We start from the raw sequence: 22,838 nt of genomic DNA, 5'->3' as shown, positions 1-22,838 counted from the left end.
GAGAAGGTGGGTCATGCAGCAAGACAACGACCCTAAGCACACAAGTCGTTCTACCAAAGAATGGTTAAAGAAGAATAAAGTTAATGTTTTGGAATGGCCAAGTCAAAGTCCTGACCTTAATCCAATGGAAATGTTGTGGAAGGACCTGAAGTGAGCAGTTCATGTGAGGAAACCCACCAACATCCCAGAGTTGAAGCTGTTCTGTACGGAGGAATGGGCTAAAATTCCTCCAAGCCGGTGTGCAGGACTGATCAACAGTTACCGCAAACGTTTAGTTGCAGTAATTGCTGCACAAGGGGGTCACACCAGATACTGAAAGCAAAGGTTCACATACTTTTGTCACTCACAGATATGTAATATTGGATCATTTTCCTCAATAAATAAATGACCAAGTATAATATTTTTGTCTCATTTGTTTAACTGGGTTCTCTTTATCTACTTTTAGGACTTGTGTGAAAATCTGATGATGTTTTAGGTCATATTTATGCAGAAATATAGAAAATCCTAAAGGGTTCACAAACTTTCAAGCACCACTGTATATATAAATTGAATTGGAAACACTTCTTTTCTTTTTTTTTTTTTTGCATTTAAGCTACATTAAGAGAAAATGGAAATGCTACTTTAGTGGAAAACGAGCACTCTGGAAGAGCTATCACCAGAGGATAAACTATTGCAAGAGGAGAAACCCCAGCTTTAATCCTATAACATCAATCAATGGAAACACAGACCATTCACAATTGTGTTTTGTTGAAATTATATGGCTTCTATTTTGTGCAAAACCGCAATGGAAACCCAGCTAGTGTCAGCTATATTTTATCTTCTGTTCTCTCATTATCAAAAAAAAAAAAAAAATTCTAATGGGTTATTTTGGCCCATTGAAAGTGTTCAGGTGATGTTAAGCTGACCAGGTGTGTCAGCATACACACTCTGCCAAGAGGTCTCAGTGGCCAAATCTAATCATCCTCACGGCTGGAAAGATGGCATCTTCCCCTTTCACAAGCTGTTTGTTGTTCCGTATGAAATTGGTGTGTGTGTGGGATGGAAAGCCAAAGGCAGGATTAGGTTGAAATGATAAGGACTAACAGAAGTTATCATGAGTCAGCCGTGGTCATCTCAAGCAAAATAGGACAAGCTTACAAACCTCGGGTAAACTGAGAAGGAAGGAAGGAAGGAAGGAAGGAAGGAGGGAGGGAGCAAAAAAAAATAGTCAATCCAAAAGAGAGGAGAAAAATATAGCTACAGTTTGCACTATTCGTGCTGTTTGGCAGCCAAGATGTCCCTCAGGAGTGATGAGTTTCACATTAGTTCATTTCTATGGATACAAAGCATGGATTTAGCGGCATGCTTTCCAGCTGCACTCTTTCATCCATCCTGATCGCAGTCAGTGTCATGTGCAGTGTACAGGATAATCTCAGACTTTCATTAAATTTCAGAAATGATACTCACCCTGCATCATCTTCAAGACCACCTCGATGATGTGCTGATCTGTGGCATCACTACCCTAGAGAGAGAGAGAGACAGAGAGAGGAAGGAGATGAGTTACTGTAAGAATGTGCTCTCTTAACTGTCAGTTTTCACTGAGTATCTTAAAACATCGTGGCATTGATTTGATTTTCAAAATTCTGATCTCTTTATGGAGGACTGTTCTATATTTCATACACACGGACGTAAATACATTATTCAAAAGTTCAGGCAATTATATCCCATTCACATACATCTCAGTGTCTGTTTTTAAACTGGTCTGACACCATATATATGTGGCAGCCAGGCAAAACTTTTGACGGGAGCCAAACGAATCCCCAGAAGAAGAGAGATAGAGAGAAAATTACAGGAAGTCTGATTTCAATCCAATTCCACTGAAAGATGCCGCACACACTCTATATCTACTTGTTTAACCTAATATTGTTTACAGACAAATGTTAAAAGTAGACGTCCTTTCGATTTCATAAAATCGGTGAAATTTAGTTCTCATCTCATCTCGTTATCTCTAGCCGCTTTATCCTGTTCTACAGGGTCGCAGGCAAGCTGGAGCCTATCCCAGCTGACTACGGGTGAAAGGCGGGGTACACCCTGGACAAGTCGCCAGGTCATCACAGGGCTGACACATAGACACAGACAACCATTCACACTCACATTCACACCTACGCTCAATTTAGAGTCACCAGTTAACCTAACCTGCATGTCTTTGGACTGTGGGGGAAACCGGAGCACCCGGAGGAAACCCACGCGGACACGGGGAGAACATGCAAACTCCACACAGAAAGGCCCTCGCCAGCCACGGGGCTCGAACCCGGACCTTCTTGCTGTGAGGCGACAGCGCTAACCACTACACCACCGTGCCGCCCAGTTTCATATATATATATATATATATATTATATATATATATATTAGTGCTGTCAAAAATGTCATGTTATTATCACGTTAACTTGACTCAATTTTAACGGCGATAATTTTTTTATCGCGAGATTAACGCTCTGTGACATGATGTAGGTTTTTCATAAGCTTTTGAAACTGCCAGGAACTTGGAACAGAGACTTTGCTTAGAAAAACGATAGCAGCTAGACTGTAATGCCACACCCCGCACAGCCAGAGTCCTCTGCCCTCCCCCCAAAGAACCAGCGCGGGCAGGGCGCGCTAGCCCCGCGTCTCGGGACGAAGAGCCACGGTCCTCCGGAGCACCCGGAGGAAACCCACGCGGACACGGGGAGAACATGCAAACTCCACACAGAAAGGCCCTCACCGGCCACGGGGCTCGAACCCGGACCTTCTTGCTGTGAGGCGACAGTGCTAACCACTACACCACCGTGCTGCCCCGTGAAATTTAGTTCCCTCTGAAATTTGGTCATTGTGATATATGTTCATTTCTGTAATATCCCAAAAAAAAGGCCATTCCGTGGCTGGGAAGTTATTTAATTTGAGGGGATTCTCGAGCAAACAATGTGCATGAAATCGCTCACTTCACGCAGTCAAGCAGATAGAGGAAGTCCGTGTGTGTGCACATGTGCAGGTTTACCTTTGACCGTGCACTGACAGTTCCATCATTCTGTCACTAAACGAACAGCTGATCACACCGAGGTGCTCGCTGAGCGCCGATATTTATTAGTTCGGTCCTGCGTTTCCTTTCCTTCGTACGGTATATAACATAAAGTCTTTTCTTCTCGCTTTCCGTTACTGTCATCGGTCTTTCACGTTTCATTCGCACACTCACGTCCTCCATTTTTCTCTCCTGTTTCAAATTGAGCAAACGGGGAAAGCCCGCCACGTCATGCATGACGTTGTATCTTGTATTGCGTCATGGTGAAGCAGGAAAAAATAGCGGAGAATTTAGGGCCATGTGCTTCTAAATTCATTAACTGTTCTATCCATCCATTATCTGTAGCCGCTTATCCTGTACAGGGTCGCAGGCAAGCTGGAGCCTATCCCAGCTGACTATGGGCATGAAGTCGTCAGGTCATCGCAGGTCAACCACTACAGCACTAGCCTAACCTGCATGCCTTTGGAGTGTCAGGGAAACCGGAGCACCCGGAGGAAACCCATGCGGACACAGGGAGAACATGCAAACTCCGCACAGAAAGGCCCTCGCCGGCCACGGGGCTTGAACCCAGGACCTTCGTGCTGTGAGGCAACAGCGCTAACCACTACAGCACTGTGCCACCCACCATTAATTGTTCTATTTTAAAAAATAATAACAAAATTGGAAGTCTGTGATTCGAATTCAGTAGCATTCAGTCCACTAAAGAAAAATAACCAGGTGTCGGGAAAATTATTTTAATGACCTACTTGAAAAATCTGAAAGGCAGTCTACCTTTAAAGTATTATAAGTACACCATGGGAAATGAGATCTCACTTGCATCATCCACATCAGTCTGTCTCCTCATCCAAGGTGAAAGTTCCTCACTATGTTTAATGCGAGCATTGTTCCTTGCTAATATGAGTCAGGAAATAACGGCTGACGCGTTCAGAGAGTTCTGTTGGCTAAATTTCTTCCGGTTAATGTCTTTTTATTCAGTCATTTCAAAACTTCAAATGTGTTTCACTGTTTTGATGATGTGGTGGAAATTTTGTCTGCTGGTATCTGATGAAAAAATCTCATCTCATCTCATTATCTCTAGCCGCTTTATCCTTCTACAGGGTCGCAGGCAAGCTGGAGCCTATCCCAGCTGACTACGGGCGAAAGGCGGGGTACACCCTGGACAAGTCGCCAGGTCATCACAGGGCTGACACATAGACACAGACAACCATTCACACTCACATTCACACCTACGGTCAATTTAGTGTCACCAGTTAACCTAACCTGCATGTCTTTGGACTGTGGGGGAAACCGGAGCACCCGGAGGAAACCCACATGGACACGGGGAGAACATGCAAACTCCACACAGAAAGGCCCTCGCCGGCTACGGGGCTCGAACCCGGACCTTCTTGCTGTGAGGCGACAGTGCTAACCACTACACCACCGTGCCGCCCCCTGATGAAAAAATGAATTATTATATTTATATCCATTAGACTTGCTATGATATTTAACTCGTGAAAATGTTGATAGAATTTTGAGAAAGCACACCAGCCTAATAAGTTTTTTTGCCAACTTTAGGCTGAAAGACTGTTTTTATTGCTGTAACTGGTTCCTTAGCCAATATGAAATTTGCAGGCAGACAGCCAATGCAAGGAATATAACAATCCCATGTTATTGTCGTAAAATGTATTGATTAATACATTAAATGAAAACATGATTTTTTTTTTTGCCTTTTTAGCTGTTTTCCAGATTTCACTGACAGCGTCATCATGCATCGTACATACTTTCCCAGACAGCCAAACATATTTCTATCAATCACATGTGCACTCTGAATACACAGTGTTAATTGATATTTCTTGATATCTAACACTAATATTGACTCTGACAGCACTGACCTGACTTTACATATTTTACATTTTCGAAATAAGTGATTGTATTCATTTCTGATCAAATCATGTTATGCAGTTTTATATTTGCCCTTGAATTAAATCTCTCTCTGAATGCTGCAATGCCAAATTACACTGTGATGGGCCATGGATACTCACAGGTGGTCCCTTTATTCCTGGCATGCCTGGCACACCTCTCACTCCATGGATGCCTCGAGGTCCTGGAAGACCTGGCGGACCCTGGTCTCCAGGTTTTCCAGCATCACCTGTAGGGCCATTGTGTCCTTGATCACCACTCACTCCTTGCTGTACATAAGTGAAGAACAAGAGAAAGATTGGTGTGTGTATGTATCCATCCATCCATTATCTGTAGCTGCTTATCCTGTACAGGGTTGCAGGCAAGCTGGAGCCTATCCCAGCTGACTACGGGCGAAAGGCGGGGTACACCCTGGACAAGTCGCCAGGTCATCACAGGGCTGACACATAGACACAGACAACCATTCACACTCACATTCACACCTACGGTCAATTTAGAGTCACCAGTTAACCTAACCTGCACGTCTTTGGACTGTGGGGGAAACCGGAGCACCCGGAGGAAACCCACGTGGACACGGGGAGAACATGCAAACTCCACACAGAAAGGCCCTCGCCGGCCGCTGGGCTCGAACCCAGGACCTTCTTGCTGTGAGGCAACAGTGCCAACCATTACACCACCATGCTGCCAGCCAAGGACCAATTGATTAGATTTTGATGCAAATCCAGATATGTAACTCAAAATCTACTGAACAGATTTGGGTGAAATTTGGTGTCCAGCTTTACTATTATCCTAGGTTCAAGTGATTTGATTTTGATGTTGATAACGTGGCTTGGCGGAGGTATGCACTCTACTGACATGTCCCATATCAGTGGTATGACTAAAATTGATTTGAACTTCATATCGAGGATGTTCTAACATTATAAATGTTTATAAATATTCTAAGGTTGCATTCTGTTTACCTGTCCTTTGGGGCCGGGTTCACCAGACTGTCCCTGTTAAGACAAAGAAGGTCATTGGTATATTACTATTTGATATATAAATATTCCTCTGTTCTCAGATTATCAGATACAGTATGACTTTACCTTTTCTCCCTTTTCCCCAGGCAATCCCTCTACCCCTGGATCACCCTACATCACAATAAAACACCTGATAAATTCTCCTATAGTCAGTCACTCTGTGTTGTAATATATTTTATGATGCAGGATCTCTATTATGCTTCATAAACAGGGTTGTCTATTTATTTGAGCGTTTACTCACAAAGTCTCCTTTTGCTCCCACTTTGCCTTGGAATCCCTATAGAAAGAAGTTCGAGCAGATTGGACATCTATCACAAGCTGTAATGGCTCAGGGAGAAGCTTTTTTATTGTTCACAATGTCTTTGTTTAACCAGATACCACTCTAAATTATCAGTGGCAATGCCCAATAGCTTGCATTAAATGGCCAGTATATTACAGATAAAAGGACAACAAACATTAAAGTGTCCATAGGCAGATATTTCATCTTTGAGGAAGCGAATTATTTGACAAACCGAGGCATAAATTATCCAGAAGCTCAAGAAACATCTTCTGGTGAAAAAGGCAGGGCACAGCAGCTCTGTGCATACATGGGGTAATAGTGCCACTGTATGGCTTTTACATCTCACTGCAACTCTAAAGATGGGATTTTACTCCACGCTCTTTCTGTCAGCATGTGAAGACGAGCACAGTTTGGTCATTCACCTTATCACCTTTGGTTCCAGTAAGGCCTTGAGGTCCTGGTATACCTGGTGGCCCTTGCTCTCCTTTATTTCCCTATAAACAGTCACCAGAGAGAAAAGTAAGAAGGTTCGTTAAATAAAAGATTAGGATCTGTGAATGAGAAAAAAGACTTAGGTGCATGCAAAGAAATGCAGTAGAGTAAAGACGCCTTCAAAAATGATGAAATTAAATGTTTCTAGTACATTTTTAAAAAACACTAAGGAGTAATACAGTAAACAGTAATAAATATTTGGTATGGCGACCCTCATCTCATCTCCCCTTACGAAAATTAACCATGGCTTTACTATGAAAACTAACCATGGTTTTACCATGGCTTATAGTTATTCATGGTTTTCATGGTTTTTTTGGGTAACCATGAAAACCATGGTGCATTTTACCTCAATGTTCACTTAAATTTTTAGGTTCTAAGTAAATGTTAATGTATCTGGGCTGTTAATCGAGATCCTTCTCTACAGCATTGACTGTTGGACGAAAGCATGGTAATACTACAGTTAGTGCATCCTTTTAAAAACCATACTATCCCTTTTTAAACTAATTTCGTAGTTACTATGACCTATTACACATACAACTATGATGCTACCACAGCTACTGCAGTACTATGGATAAACCACAGTAATGCTATGGTTGGTTCATAGTACTTAGAATCACCATGAAATACCATAGTAGATTCATGGTTACTACCATGGATGAACCATAGTAATACTATGGTTGGTTCATAGTACTTAGAATAACCATGAGATACCATGGTAGAATCATGGTTACTACATAAAAACCATGGTAAAACCATAGTAAACCATGGTAGATTTTTGTAAGGGTCATCTCATCTCATTATCTCTAGCCGCTTTATCCTGTTCTACAGGGCCGCAGGCAAGCTGAAGCCTATCCCAGCTGACTACGGGTGAAAGGCGGGGTACACCCTGGACAAGTCGCCAGGTCATCACAGGGCTGACACATAGACACAGACAACCATTCACACTCACATTCACACCTACGCTCAATTTAGAGTCACCAGTTAACCTAACCTGCATGTCTTTGGACTGTGGGGGAAACCGGAGCACCCGGAGGAAACCCACGCGGACACGGGGAGAACATGCAAACTCCGCACAGAAAGGCCCTCGCCGGCCACAGGGCTCGAACCCAGAACCTTCTTGCTGTGAGGCGACAGCGCTAACCACTACACCACCGTGCCGGGTATGGCGACCCTTTGCTTAAAAAAATAGTAGTCTCAGGTACAATTAATGCAGTTTTATGCGTAAATGAGCTGTAGGTTTTACTGAGGATTTTACAGAACCAGACTCATTTCTTCTGGACACTTTAACTGTCACACTCGCTTCTTCATTTTGCACCAAAACCCAGTAGCCTTCATTATGTGTTTTTTGTTTTGTTTTTTTGTCTAAAATGTGATGTCTTACATAATATACTAATATACAAAACATTTTCAGTAACATTTACTTTTGTGCTGTAAAACTAACGCTTGGAACTCTGAAATGTTTTTGTACTGAATCGATAATGTAGAAGCCATAAAATAAAAATCTATAACAAAGTTTGTATTAAAGAGTGCGCCTCAGACTTTTGCACAGTACTGCTGTATGTATCTAATCTGGAAAACTATGACAGCAGAATTTGTTGAAATAATTCGTCCATTATTTATACAAAAAAAAGAAAAGAAAAAGAAAAACTTACAGGCTTGCCAACAATTCCCCGAGGCCCAACGGGTCCTCTCTCACCCCGGTCACCCTGAAGGAGCAGAGACAATCAATAAATTGTAATAAAATATGATTTTTTAAAATTTTATTGTTTAAAAATAAATATAAAATAAATATATAAGTATCAAATCAATCAGTCAAACATTGGCTATTTAAATCGCTAAAAACAAACAAGTGTCAAAAAAAGACTAATAAATAAACACATTTAAGGAGGAGTGGTACATTTTGTGGTCATGGTTTCAGCCCGGTCTTCATCTCATCTCATTATCTGTAGCCGCTTTATCCTGTTCTACAGGGTCGCAGGCAAGCTGGAGCCTATCCCAGCTGACTACGGGCGAAAGGCGGGGTACACCCTGGACAAGTCGCCAGGTCATCACAGGGCTGACACATAGACACAGACAACCATTCACACTCACATTCACACCTACGGTCAATTTAGAGTCACCAGTTAACCTAACCTGCATGTCTTTGGACTGTGGGGGAAACCGGAGCACCCGGAGAACATGCAAACTCCGCACAGAAAGGCCCTTGCCGGCCATGGGGCTCGAACCCGGACCTTCTTGCTGTGAGGCAACAGCGCTAACCACTACACCACCGTGCTGCCCCGCCCGGTCTTCAACTCAACAGTATTTTTGGTTGAGAGCCAACATTTAGACCATAATATACAGTATATCCAGGAGCCCAGGTCTGAACATCAAGAAAGCAAGTTCGAGAAACTTGTCACCTTTGGCCCAGGAACTCCAGCCATTCCAGTTTCACCCGGTGGCCCTGGCTCACCCTTGGAAACAATAGATTGGTCAGTAGAAGAGAAAGAATAAGTGAGAAAAATAAACAGGAAGTGATCTGTTGACAAACAGGAATTTATACCTGAGGACCTGGAGCACCAGACATTCCTACAAAACCCCTAGGTCCTGGCTCACCCTACAGATCAGAGAAACATTTCAGGAGTTGACTTTTCTTTGACGGTACAGTCTGGGAAGGTGTACCTGCAACTAATGGGAATTAACTGAATTAGTAGCATCTCACCTTAGCACCTACGCCACCTTTGGTGCCAGGGCTTCCAGGCAAACCCTAAAAAAAAAAATGTTAAAAGTCAGAGAGGCGAGACTTGAGGCACTCTGAAGACCACTCACACAAGACCAAGATGCAATCGCATGAGAGAGACAGGGATAACTTGTGCTTCTTGAGGGAGCACCTCTATTACGCTGAGCGCTCAGTTCAGTGATGGTGTGGATAATACCTAGCATGCTCCATTACTCCCAGTCACCAGGAAAAAGAGTCACATTTGATGATGATGAATTGTTTGCAAAGAGAGAGAGAGAGAGAGAGCAATTTCAAGGTGGTATAAATTCTAAAGTAATCAGGCAACAGGGGTCAATCTGGATCGGTGTACAGAAAACACGCCTTCACATTTTGTTAATTATTTCCTTTTTTTTTCTTTTGTTATTGTTACGAATGGGGGAGGGAAACACAATGCAGAGTGACTTTGTGAGTACGTGAGCTGAGTGAAAATGTGTGTCCTCAGGCATGTGCTGACCGATACTGCCACGTTGCAGAAAAGTAAGTAGTGGAAGAGATAATAGAATGTGGACTTCGAGCTGATTTATACTTCTGAAGTACGTTTGCGTGTCTGAGACGCAGCACAGAGAGGGGGTTGATGGGTAACCTGCACTGATGTCCTTGGAGACTCTACGTGTTGCATATTTACACTGCTGTGCATCACCGGACCTTCAGGTGAATTCTGATTGGTTGGTGCGGAGGCGTGTTCAATTATATGGATGGAAATATTGTGCTAAGATGTTATGACAGTTCTTCTGCTGGTTACAGGGTTTTAGGTTCCAAATAATTCTCAAGTGGAACCGATACAATTTTAAACAATAAAGTGTAAACACGTCTTTGACTTTATTGCCACAAAGACTGCTCTCTTTTGCATTGACTTTTGGTTTGGTTCATCCTACACTGCCCCCTAGTGGACACATTCATCCATCCATTATCCGTAGCCGCTTAGCCTGTGCAGAGTCGTGGGCAAGCTGGATTCTATCCCAGCGGACTATGGCCGAGAGGTGGGGTATACCCTGGACAAGTCGCCAAATCATCGCAGAGACAAACAACCATTCACACCGACGGTCAATTTAGAGCCACCAGTTAGCCTAACCTGCATGTCTTTGGACTGTCGGGGAAACCAGAGCACCCGGAGGAAACCCACACAGACATGGGGAGAACAAACTCCACACAGAAAGGCCTCCGTCAGCCACTGGGCTCAAACCCAGAACCTTCTTGCTGTGAGGCGACAATACTAACCACTACACCACCGTGCCACCTGGACACATTCATGCTTTCTGGAAGTATGAAGGCAGACACATATGCAAACAATGCCCTTCGACCAGATACTTACTGGTGTCCCCTGAGGGCCAGACGGACCAGGTCTTCCACTCTGGCCTGGAGCACCCTAAGCAAGAAATCAAACAGAGTTTGCTGAAAATTGTACATTTGTTTAAATTTTAACCCTTTGATGCAAAACATATGCACACCCCTTCTAATGCACAACATGGGTCAAAAATGACCCGCATTCATTTTCCAGGTTATTTCATGCTGACTGAGTTTTTCTTTGCTCTATCTTTTGAAATCAATTTATTTTATGATTGAATATTCCAAGTATTCTTTAAACATCTTGGTTTTAATTACCACAAATCATTAATTAATTTTTTTCTTTCCTACTTTATTACTACACATGGGTCATCCAAGTGTGATTTAAAATTAAATGTCTTAATACTATAATAATAATTTGTTTCAAGTAATTACTTTAGCAGTGAATGGGGCCAGTTATTTATTTATTAACTATGTAGTTAGCTAAGCCAACTACAATAAAATTAGCTAACTAAAGTAGAATATGTCAACAGCTCGGTAGCTAATAGTAATTACTTGTAACTTTCTGACAAGTAATCTACTCACTCTCAAGGCAACCTAAACATAATCCATTTTTTTCTAAGGTAATGTTAGAACAATTGAAAAGCATTACTTCCAGGGGTTAAATTGGGCCGGGGCTGTCCGGGGCTGAGCCCCGGCACATAAGCTCGGAGCGGATGGCATATGATCACGCGCACACATCAAAAGCAACAAACCCTTTTCACGATTTTCAGTTCTGAATAATTAAATATCGTTTTATTAATCAATAAACCCATGACTTTTATGAGATAGATCATAGTTTTCCTGATAACAAGACGACCTGTCAAAGCTATTTAGAACAGAACTTGCGATCAGAGATTCTGGTTTCTGGAACACTGCGTGGGTTGCCAATTCCGCTTTTTATAAGCGACTTTGGGGTTTCTTTTTTTGTGAGCTCGCTTTAAAAAAAAATCAGAAGTCGTGGTTTGCGGGTTTTTGGGCTTGTGTTTCAGCGTTGTGACTTGTTTATAATTTTCTCCGTACACCGTCTCCCCTTTTACCTGCATACGATCCTAATCCATCAGAGGTGCTTGAACGAACTGTCTGTGCATTTGGCGAGTTCAATTTCCATAGTCCCCAGTTATCGACAGAAATTAGCCAGGGGGAAGGGGGAGATGTCAGTTAAAGTTAGCTACTGAGATTGACCAAAAGTTGAGCCTAAACATACATAAGATGAGCATATTATAGCAGCAAAATAGAAGCACAATCATTTGAATGCAGCAAAACTTTTGCTGCATTCAAATGATTGTGCTTCTATTTTGCTGCTATAATATGCTCATCTTATGTATGTTCTAGACAATACAAAAAGCACCACATGCCAAATAAATAATTGAATACATAATAATAACAATAATAATAAATGCTTCCAATGTTATAGTGTTGTTTGTATTTGGTTGCATTCACTGCATGAATATATTTAATTGACAATTTGACTGACAGTGTTTTGGCATGTTTAACATTTATCCTCCAAAATAAATCAACTGTTTGGGTTTAAGATTGTGCAAGCCTTCAAATTTTCTCACTGAACATTTCTCCTTCACATTTTTCACCTGTAGGCATGTGACAAGATTTAACATGATATTGCTCAACCTACCTCTGTAAAGTCAGCTAGCAACTTATTAAAATGCACCAGAATTCAGCAAATAACATGTATGATAATAAAAAACTTCTGGGGGAGGACCCCCAGACCCCCCACTAATCATTTCCTTCAAACCAATGTACAACAACCTGTACAATCTGTTACATTGGCCAACCAATCTACATTCAAACTGCCATAATGTGTAGGGGGGCACTACAAGACACACATAGGCCTACAACACACAGATAAGGTGTATATCTCTGTGCAATATGATATGGTTATCAAATTTGAGGGTTATTTTCCAAAAAGTATATTGGGGCAGGGCGGCGGGGGCAGGGGCGGGTACGAGGCAGAGCCCCCCCACATAACCAATCCCAATTTAACCCCTGATTACTTGCATGTATTAGATGAGCAAAGGGCGCTGTGCTGAGCTGTGAAATGTCTGACACAAGCACAATTCACAGTTCCCACCAAACGCTGGAGTAAATGCATGCGGGTCGGTTCTGACCCATGTGTGTAAACTTGATGTAGAATTACAAAAGCTGTGCTTGTTCATAACTTAAGGAAGGAAAAATAAAAATGATGATTTGTGCTAAACAAAAACAAGATATTTACTGCATATTTGGAAAAGTAAATGACAAAATGAATTTATTTCAAAAGTATATCATAGAAACACTCAGCCGTACATGAAATAACCTGGAAAATGAACGCAGGTCATTTTTGACCCATGTTGTGCATTAGAAGGGTAGTGATACAAAAAGGGTTTTTATTCAAAAAGTAAGAAAGGAAAAAATAAAATAAGGATGTATGATGATCAAAAACAACTTAATTGAGGAATACCTTGAATACTGAATGATGGAATTAATTTTTTGCAAAGATATAGAAGATAAAAACTCAGCCGGGTCACTTTTGACCCATGTTTTGCATCAAAGGGTTAAGAAAATATATCAGTATTGTTGTCCATACCTTTATTCCTGGAATGCCAGGGGTACCATCTCTGCCATCAATCCCTGGGAGACCCTAAATCGTAAAGACTATTATTGTCAGAGGAATGCCTAAAATAATACAATCCCGATTCCAAAAAAGTTGGGACAAAATACAAATTGTAAATAAAAACGGAATGCAATAATTTACAAATCTCAAAAACTGATATTGTATTCACAATAGAACATAGACAACATATCAAATGTTGAAAGTGAGACATTTTGAAATTTCATGCCAAATATTGGCTCATTTGAAATTTCATGACAGCAACACATCTCAAAAAAGTTGGGACAGGGGCAATAAGAGGCTGGAAAAGTTAAAGGTACAGAAAAGGAACAGCTGGAGGACCAAATTGCAACTCATTAGGTCAATTGGCAATAGGTCATTAACATGACTGGGTATAAAAAGAGCATCTTGGAGTGGCAGCGGCTCCCAGAAGTAAAGATGGGAAGAGGATCACCAATCCCCCTAATTCTGCGCCGACAAATAGTGGAGCAATATCAGAAAGGAGTTTGACGGTGTAAAATTGCAAAGAGTTTGAACATATCATCATCTACAGTGCATAATATCATCAAAAGATTCAGAGAATCTGGAAGAATCTCTGTGCGTAAGGGTCAAGGCCGGAAAACCATACTGGGTGCCCGTGATCTTCGGGCCCTTAGACGGCACTGCATCACATACAGGCATGCTTCTGTATTGGAAATCACAAAATGGGCTCAGGAATATTTCCAGAGAACATTATCTGTGAACACAATTCACCGTGCCATCCGCCGTTGCCAGCTAAAACTCTACAGTTCAAAGAAGAAGCCGTATGTAAACATGATCCAGAAGCGCAGACGTCTTCTCTGGGCCAAGGCTCATTTAAAATGGACTGTGGCAAAGTGGAAAACTATTCTGTGGTCAGACGAATCAAAATTTGAAGTTCTTTATGGAAATCAGGGACGCCGTGTCATTCAGACTAAAGAGGAGAAGGACGACCCAAGTTGTTATCAGCGCTCAGTTCAGAAGCCTGCATCTCTGATGGTATGGGGTTGCATTAGTGCGTGTGGCATGGGCAGCTTACACATCTGGAAAGACACCATCAATGCTGAAAGGTATATCCAGGTTCTAGAGCAACATATGCTCCCATCCAGACGACGTCTCTTTCAGGGAAGACCTTGCATTTTCCAACATGACAATGCCAAACCACATACTGCACCAATTACAGCATCATGGCTGCGTAGAAGAAGGGTCCGGGTACTGAACTGGCCAGCCTGCAGTCCAGATCTTTCACCCATAGAAAACATTTGGCGCATCATAAAACGGAAGATACGACAAAAAAGACCTAAGACAGTTGAGCAACTAGAATCCTACATTAGACAAGAATGGGTTAACATTCCTATCCTTAAACTTGAGCAACTTGTCTCCTCAGTCCCCAGACGTTTACAGACTGTTGTAAAGAGAAAAGGGGATGTCTCACAGTGGGAAACATGGCCTTGTCCCAACTTTTTTGAGATGTGTTGTTGTCATGAAATTTAAAATCACCTAATTTTTCTCTTTAAATGATACATTTTCTCAGTTTAAACATTTGATATGTCATCTATGTTCTATTTTGAATAAAATATGGAATTTTGAAACTTCCACATCATTGCATTCCGTTTTTATTTACAATTTGTACTTTGTCCCAACTTTTTTGGAATCGGGGTTGTACGTTGAATAAAGAATTTCTTCTTTGATTTCACCCACATTCGGTCCCTTCTTTCCCACTGCTCCCTGCAATCCTTTGATGCCTTGGTCACCCTATAAAAAAGGATCATTAATTAAAATGAGGAAACGTCAAACTTTTGGAGAATCCAGATTAATAGTACTCACCCTATCACCTTTCTCCCCACTCTCTCCAGGAGGACCTCGAGGTCCCTCTTTACCCTATAAGACAGGAAGATGATGTTACAGTTTATGTGACTTTAGTGACTGAAAATCAAGAGTGAGTCTAACAGCATTTGCAAACTTACAGGGATTCCAGGAAGTCCAATGGGTCCAAGAATACCTTTGTAACCTTGAGGGCCCTAAGAGACATTATGAATAAAGTGATTTACAAATGAAGGCATGGAACTAAGTGCAACTTTAATCTGAATTGTGTTGGATTTAAATTAAAGTGGTTGCTTAGAGTCCTCAGAGATGCCTTAGAAATTGAAATGATGTGTGTATATTACCATTTAGGTAATAAACAGTTGGATGCTGTCTTACAGCTGGATTATTTTGCTCATCGAAAAAAATGCTTACAGTTGGACAGAAAATTGTCGGGGAGGATTATATATACATCTATAAAAAGGTAGTGACTGACTGATGATATATAATAGAATTCGGATGGAAATGTGACACGTGTTTTTTCGACACATTTTTCACACAGTTTCTACACTGTGTATTTTCACATGCAGTGAATGTGTTTTTATTTCTGTGCTTCTTCTTTCTTTTTTTTTTACCTGCATGTACATTTTTCATGTGTACTGTAGGTCATGTGGTTTTATTGGTCACATGTGAATTTCTTACAGTATTTGGTAATGCTTTTGTTGTCGACCAACAAAGATCATTCCAAGAGCAAGGCGTGTAATAGTCAGCAAGGTCACAAAGGACCCCAGGGTAACTTCTAAGCAACTGAAGGCCTCTCTCACATTGGCTAATGTTAATGTTCATGAGTCCACCATCAGGAGAACACTGGACAACAATGGTGTGCATGGCAGGGTTGCAAGGAGAAAGCCACTGCTCTCCAAAAAGAACATTGCTGCTCGTCTGTAGTTTGCTAAAGATCACATGGACAAGCCAGAAGGCTACTGGAAAAATGTTTTGTGGACGGATGAGACCAAAATAGAACTTTTTGGTTTAAATGAGAAGCATTATGTTTGGAGAAAGGAAAACACTGCATTCCAGCATAAGAACCTTATCCCGTCTGTGAAACATGGTGGTGGTAGTATCATGGTTTGGGCCTGTTTTGCTGCATCTGGGCCAGGACGGCTTGCCATCATTGATGGAACAATGAATTCTGAATTATACCAGTGAATTCTAAAGGAAAATGTCAGGACATCTGTCCATGAACTGAATCTCAAGAGAAGGTGGGTCATGCAGCAAGACAACGACCCTAAGCACACAAGTCGTTCTACCAAAGAATGGTTAAAAAGAATAAAGCTAATGTTTTGGAATGGCCAAGTCAAAGTCCTGACCTTAATCCAATTGAAATGATGTGGAAGGACCTGAAGCGAGCAGTTAATGTGAGGAAACCCACCAACATCCCAGAGTTGAAGCTGTTCTGTACGGAGGAACGGGCTAAAATTCCTCCAAGCCAGTGTGCAGGACTGATCAACAGTTACCGCAAACGTTTAGTTGCAGTTATTGCTGCACAAGGGGGTCACACCAGATACTGAAGGCAACGGTTCACATACTTTTGCCACTCACAGATATGTAATATTGGATCATTTTCCTCAATAAATAAATGACCAAGTATAATATTTTTGTCTCATTTGTTTAATTGGGTTCTCTTTATCTACTTTTAGGACCTGTGTGAAAATCTGATGATGTTTTAGGTCACATAAAACACAATCACATATCTGAAATATGATCTGTAAGGTGTTTTTTTTCTGTAAGTGCCTGGATAGCAGTTTGCTTGGTATGCAGTCTGCTTTGCAGTGCATCATGTACACAATTTTTCATTTTAGCAGCAGTTGTAGGTGGTATATGACTCACCGTCTCTCCTTTGCGCCCAACCACTCCTGGATAGCCTCTCAGTCCCTGTGGGCCCTGGAATATAAAGAAAGAAATGATAACATACTGTCTATATATTCTGTAAAAGCAATGTGAGAGTTTAATATTGCCAAATGACAGTAGAACAGAAGTGAATGCATTACGGGAGGGCCTGGTATTCCTTGCTCACCAGAGATCCCAACACCTCCCTTTGTGCCCTGTGAAATAGATAGGCAGAGTCGGAAAATTTAAAACGCTTTGTCTTTTCTGCTGGTTAGTAAAGCAAATGAAAAATAAAATGTTTCTGGCACAAAATGAATAAGGGGATCACTGACTGACTGAAAGCACTGTTTATTCTCCACTCGGATGCAGAAGCGTTATTTAAGTTGCACTACAATACTCCAGCGAATCTGACTCCAATCACTGCAATCCGTCTATTGATTTCCTTATTAGTCATTGCTTTGCTGTGACACCAAAAACGAATCCTTGATTTCCTTCTAGTTAGACGAAAAGAGAACGTCTAAGGCTGGATCTTTTACTTTCTAGGCAGGTCTCAGGCACCACTATGCAGTGCACTATAAGAGTAAAAGCAGCACGTCCCTTGAGGTGGCCCTGCTGTCTGCAGGGTGCTCATTAAATACGATTAATACGGTGTAGCTCCTCTTCCCTCCTGTAGTACCTGACATCCTCCCATGCTTTTTCGACTGAGCCAGACCTGACTGCTCACACACCACACAGATTAATGCTGCTGGTGTGCCTCTGAGGGCTTCATTAGGGCTAATCCACTGGATAAATAGGTGGGTGTAGGCCTGAGCATTTTGTTACACCATTTGTTTGTTTGTTTGTTAGTAATGCAACCCATATATTATCGACACCTGTACTCTTTTACAAGGCGATTTAATTAGTTTTTTTTTCTTTGCCTGAAATATTCAGGAAAAGGAAATGCAAGGTCTCATCTCATCTCATTATCTCTAGCCGCTTTATCCTTCTACAGGGTCGCAGGCAAGCTGGAGCCTATCCCAGCTGACTACGGGCGAAAGGCGGGGTACACCCTGGACAAGTCGCCAGGTCATCACAGGGCTGACACATAGACACAGACAACCATTCACACTCACATTCACACCTACGGTCAATTTAGAGTGACCAGTTAACCTAACCTGCATGTCTTTGGACTGTGGGGGAAACCGGAGCACCCAGAGGAAACCCACGCGGACACGGGGAGAACATGCAAACTCCGCACAGAAAGCCCCTTGCCGGCCACGGGGCTCGAACCCGGACCTTCTTGCTGTGAGGCGACAGCGCTAACCACTACACCACCGTGCCGCCCTTCTTTTCATTGTATTAAAATTAAACTCCAAGCCCCAAACATGAAATACCTTTGCAGATGGTATAATTGGACCAGGATTGGTCACGTTTTTAATCTTTAATTGGGTTAGTTTGGGACAAAGTTGAGTTCCAAGATCCTGTTTTCAAGCAAATAATTGGAATTAAATATATTTAGTTTCCACAGATTATAGCAAACAAAGGGAACGTGAACGTGCAGTGCACTTATTTATGATATACAGAAACATTTCTGTTGTCAGATAAACTGCAAAGATAAGGACGTTTGGAGTGGATAATGGCTAAGGTGATGATAAAATAAAAGGTGTCTTGAAGATCCCAGAAATCAGAAATGCGTGTGGACTACAGTGAACTTGGTTTTTTTTTTCCCCCAATATCAAGGTGTTTTTTGTGGTTTTGCAGATTACTTTTGCAAAGACCTGACAACCCTGAACAGGCTGGGGAAACTATTTTTAAATCCCGTTTGGATGTATCTGTCAGTGCGTATCTGTGTACAGAAGAGAAAGAGCTGAGGTTTGTTTTTCACTTTCATTGCATCATCAAGCAAATTGCACTATTTGTCTTTTCCTGCCTGACTGCCAATTCAATCAACCCTTCAAGTCTGTCGGAAGAACCATAATTACTGATAACATCAGTTTAACAAAACATTCTGCATGACAAAACCTACACGCTCATTTAATTGCAAACATTTAGACATTATATGACATGAAATACTTGGTTAGCCATTAAATATTGTTACATACAGTATGTAAATGTGTGGCAGGTTACGAAAACCCTTCACATGGTGTAATTTTGGCGTTTTGACATTTTTCTCTCAGCTGAAATATTTTGCATGGATCTGAACTACAAGCAAAGGGTTTTACACTCGCAAACACGGACATGGGGGAAAATGCATCTAATGATTCCAGTAAAAAAATGAATAAATAAATAAATAAACGAAAACCAACATTTCTACCATTTTGCACAGAAAATGCACATCATATACACTACCGTTCAAAAGTTTGGGGTCACCCAGACAATTTTGTGTTTTCCATGAAAAGTCACACTTTTATTTCCCACCATAAGTTGTAAAATGAATAGAAAATATAGTCGAGACATTTTTCTGGCCATTTTGAGCATTTAACCCTTTGGTGACTGACCCCTTGAAAATGGTTCCTCCAGGAACGATGACGTTTCAGTTGTCAAGACAACGGAAAAACTAAAATACAAAAACAGAAAGATACGTCACAATGCTCTTGTGCACAAAACAAAATGCTCTTGTATTTGTATTTTAGTTTTTCCGTTGTCTTGACAACTGAAACGTCATGGTTCCTGGAGGAACCATTTTCAAGGGGTCAGTCACCAAAGGGTTTTTAATCGACCCCACAAATGTGATGCTCCAGAAACTCAATCTGCTCAAAGGAAGGTCAGTTTTATAGCTTCTCTAAAGAGCTCAACTGTTTTCAGCTGTGCTAACATGATTGTACAAGGGTTTTCTAATCATCCATTAGCCTTCTGAGGCAATGAGCAAACACATTGTACCATTAGAACACTGGAGTGAGAGTTGCTGGAAATGGGCCTCTATACACCTATGGAGATATTGCACCAAAAACCAGACATTTGCAGCTAGAATAGTCATTTACCACATTAGCAATGTATAGAGTGCATTTCTGATTAGTTTAAAGTGATCTTCATTGAAAAGAACAGTGCTTTTCTTTCAAAAATAAGGACATTTCAAAGTGACCCCAAACTTTTGAACGGTAGTGTATTTCAACAAAACACTGAACCAACTTATGGAGCATCTACCAGAAAATCAACGAAGCAGGTAACAAAAGATTTTCCATACCGGCTTTCCAATGCTTCCCGGAGCTCCCAGTAAACCAGCACGACCTTTGTGACCCTGTGAGAACAAATAATAAAAAACAGCATAGAGCGTCAGTCAACTGTTGATGTAAAGCCTCATCATAAGCTAATAAATGAGATGCAAAAATGAAGAAGTGTGCAAATTCACTCACCTTCATACCCTGGAGACCTTGAGGACCTTTAGGTCCATGTGGACAGTTAGTTGGGCACTGCAAGAGGAAAAAAAAAAAAAAAAGCTGAAAATTAGTTCACAATACACAATAATTCTTCAATAAGTATTTTCTCCTTCATAATATCTAATCTAAGGGGTCACTAATGAGCATACTGTAGGTGTTTGAAGGGAACACTTTAGTGGAGAGTCATTAAACCCTTAGGAAAGCCATAAGCTCTGAGCTCATTAAAAGAAGTGCATCAAGAGAAGGATTACATTAAAGCTCAAGGTAAATTTCAGGTCTTCGTTTATCTTCAATAAATAATTCTTGGCTCAAATTACACTGAGGTCCAAATATCCATCCATTATCTGTAACCGCTTATCCTGTTCTACAGGGTCACAGACAAGCTGGAGCCTATCCCAGCTGACTACGGGCGAAAGGCGGGGTACACCCTGGACAAGTCGCCAGGTCATCACAGGGCTGACACATAGACACAGACAACCATTCACACTCACATTCACACCTACGGTCAATTTAGAGTCACCAGTTAGCCTAACCTGCATGTCTTTGGACTGTGGGGGAAACCGGAGCACCCGGAGGAAACCCAAGCGGACACGGGGAGAACATGCAAACTTCTCCACACAGAAAGACTTGAAGTTGGCCACTGGACTTGAACCCAGAACCTGAGGCGACAGTGCTAACCACTACACCACCGTGCCGCCCAAAATGTTTAAAACAACCAAAAATTGTTTTCATTGCATTATTATTTCATCAAACATCAAATTTAGGCTCCAACCCTATCCTCAGGAGTTCATGAGGTCGAATCCCAATGCAGCCAGGAGTCCTAGTGAATCGAATCACATGACCACCTGAGAGCTTCTGAAATTTTCAAACAAGATGGCGGCGTCTCAATGGCAGTAGAGCGAAGAAAAAGAGAGATAACTTATATCTTTTTATGTCGGTAAGGTGTTACGTGTAAACCCAAAGTGGTGAATTTACCTCATCAAATGCTTCGAAAACCAACAGACATCGACTTTTATGTGCTCAGGTTGTAATTAAGACATCGATTGTTTTCAGCTAAGTGTAAACTGCCGTTAGTTAACCACCGCTCCAGAGAGACTAAATGAGATTTAGCTAACTAGCAGTGTTTTTTGCTAACATAGTAACATAGTTAGCTGAACATTATCGCGAGCTATGTAGGGATAACGTTAGCTCTCTTGCGTCAAATTAAAAGTGATGGGAAGCTCATGATTTTTTTTTTGTTTTTTTGTGAGCTGTAAGAGATTGTCTAACTTATCATCTGATCTAAATCACATACAGAGCACAACTGCTTGTAGAACCCGAGGGTGAAACAGGACAAACTTAAGGATGTAAAAAGAAAGCGTTTCAGGAGCTCTGTCGGCCCCTTTTCCTCCTCAGCAGCCGTCTCCTGGCCCATGTCATTTTTTGCTGAGATGAGAATTAAATGATTATGTTTTTGCCAGGGCGGCATGGTGGTGTAGTGGTAGCGCTGTCGCCTCACAGCAAGAAGGTCCGGGTCGAGCCCCGTGGCCGGCGAGGGTCTTTCTGTGTGGAGTTTGCATGTTCTCCCCGTGTCCGTGTGGGTTTCCTCCAGGTGCTCCGGTTTCCCCCACAGTCCAAAGACATGCAGGTTAGGCTAACTGGTGACTCTAAAATTGACCGTAGGTGTGAATGATTGTCTATGTGTCAGCCCTGTGATGACCTGGCGACTTGTCCAGGGTGTACCCCGCCTCTCGCCCGTAGTCAGCTGGGATAGGCTCCAGCTTGCCTGCGACCCTGTAGAACAGGATAAAGCGGCGAGATGAGATGAGATGTTTTTGCCACTATGTTTTCGTGATTATCTGTCAGTTATTAGTTATAGCATATGTATAGTAGCATTTTAAAAGAGATTTTTAAAAAAAACGTATTAACAGAATAATGTGGTTATTTTGACTTCTAAACGTTTAAAATAATGGCAAATTTATCTTTCGACCAGAGTATCTATTCAGTTTTGTTCCAGAAGTGATCCTTACTTGAGCGAAATAAAAGCTGAAGCCAAGACAAAAGTGACAGCTGTGAATGTATCAGTGTCCATCTTTGCCGTGTCTGTGTCGCTGGCAATCGATTTGCTCTTATCTGATTGGTTGTTGCCAATTGTCTATTGCCCGAATTAGTTGCCCTGTGTCGGCAACATTGCCCAAAAAGTCACCCCGTATAGCATCACCTTAACAGTCAGAGGTACCGGTAAAGCTGTAACTTTTTTTTAATGTTACAGGAAAATATTCAGGGCGGCACGGTGGTGTAGTGGTTAGCGCTGTCGCCTCACAGCAAGAAGGTCTGGGTTCGAGCCCCGTGGCTGGCGAGGGCCTTTCTGTGTGGAGTTTG

General features: G+C 41.7%; 1 protein-coding gene across 1 annotated transcript in view; it reads right to left on the bottom strand.

Moving 5' to 3' along the window:
- col9a2 (procollagen, type IX, alpha 2) overlaps positions 1-22,838 on the bottom strand; it is a 68,397-nt gene that overhangs the window by 13,807 nt on the left and 31,752 nt on the right. The window contains exons 8-19 of the mRNA XM_060903940.1: positions 20,454-20,510; positions 20,285-20,338; positions 17,122-17,175; positions 15,396-15,449; positions 15,256-15,309; positions 9,423-9,467; positions 9,264-9,317; positions 9,121-9,174; positions 8,374-8,427; positions 6,652-6,723; positions 5,056-5,202; positions 1,447-1,501 (exon numbers count right to left, since the gene is read on the bottom strand). Coding sequence (XP_060759923.1) covers positions 1,447-1,501; positions 5,056-5,202; positions 6,652-6,723; positions 8,374-8,427; positions 9,121-9,174; positions 9,264-9,317; positions 9,423-9,467; positions 15,256-15,309; positions 15,396-15,449; positions 17,122-17,175; positions 20,285-20,338; positions 20,454-20,510 — 754 coding nt within the window. The remainder of the gene's footprint in view (positions 1-1,446; positions 1,502-5,055; positions 5,203-6,651; positions 6,724-8,373; positions 8,428-9,120; positions 9,175-9,263; positions 9,318-9,422; positions 9,468-15,255; positions 15,310-15,395; positions 15,450-17,121; positions 17,176-20,284; positions 20,339-20,453; positions 20,511-22,838) is intronic.

This window comes from Neoarius graeffei, chromosome 22, assembly GCF_027579695.1.
Source record: "Neoarius graeffei isolate fNeoGra1 chromosome 22, fNeoGra1.pri, whole genome shotgun sequence".
NCBI classification, from domain to species: domain Eukaryota; kingdom Metazoa; phylum Chordata; class Actinopteri; order Siluriformes; family Ariidae; genus Neoarius; species Neoarius graeffei.
The sequence above is the reverse complement of the archived record's forward strand: the minus strand, read 5'-3'. Positions and strand labels throughout refer to the sequence as shown.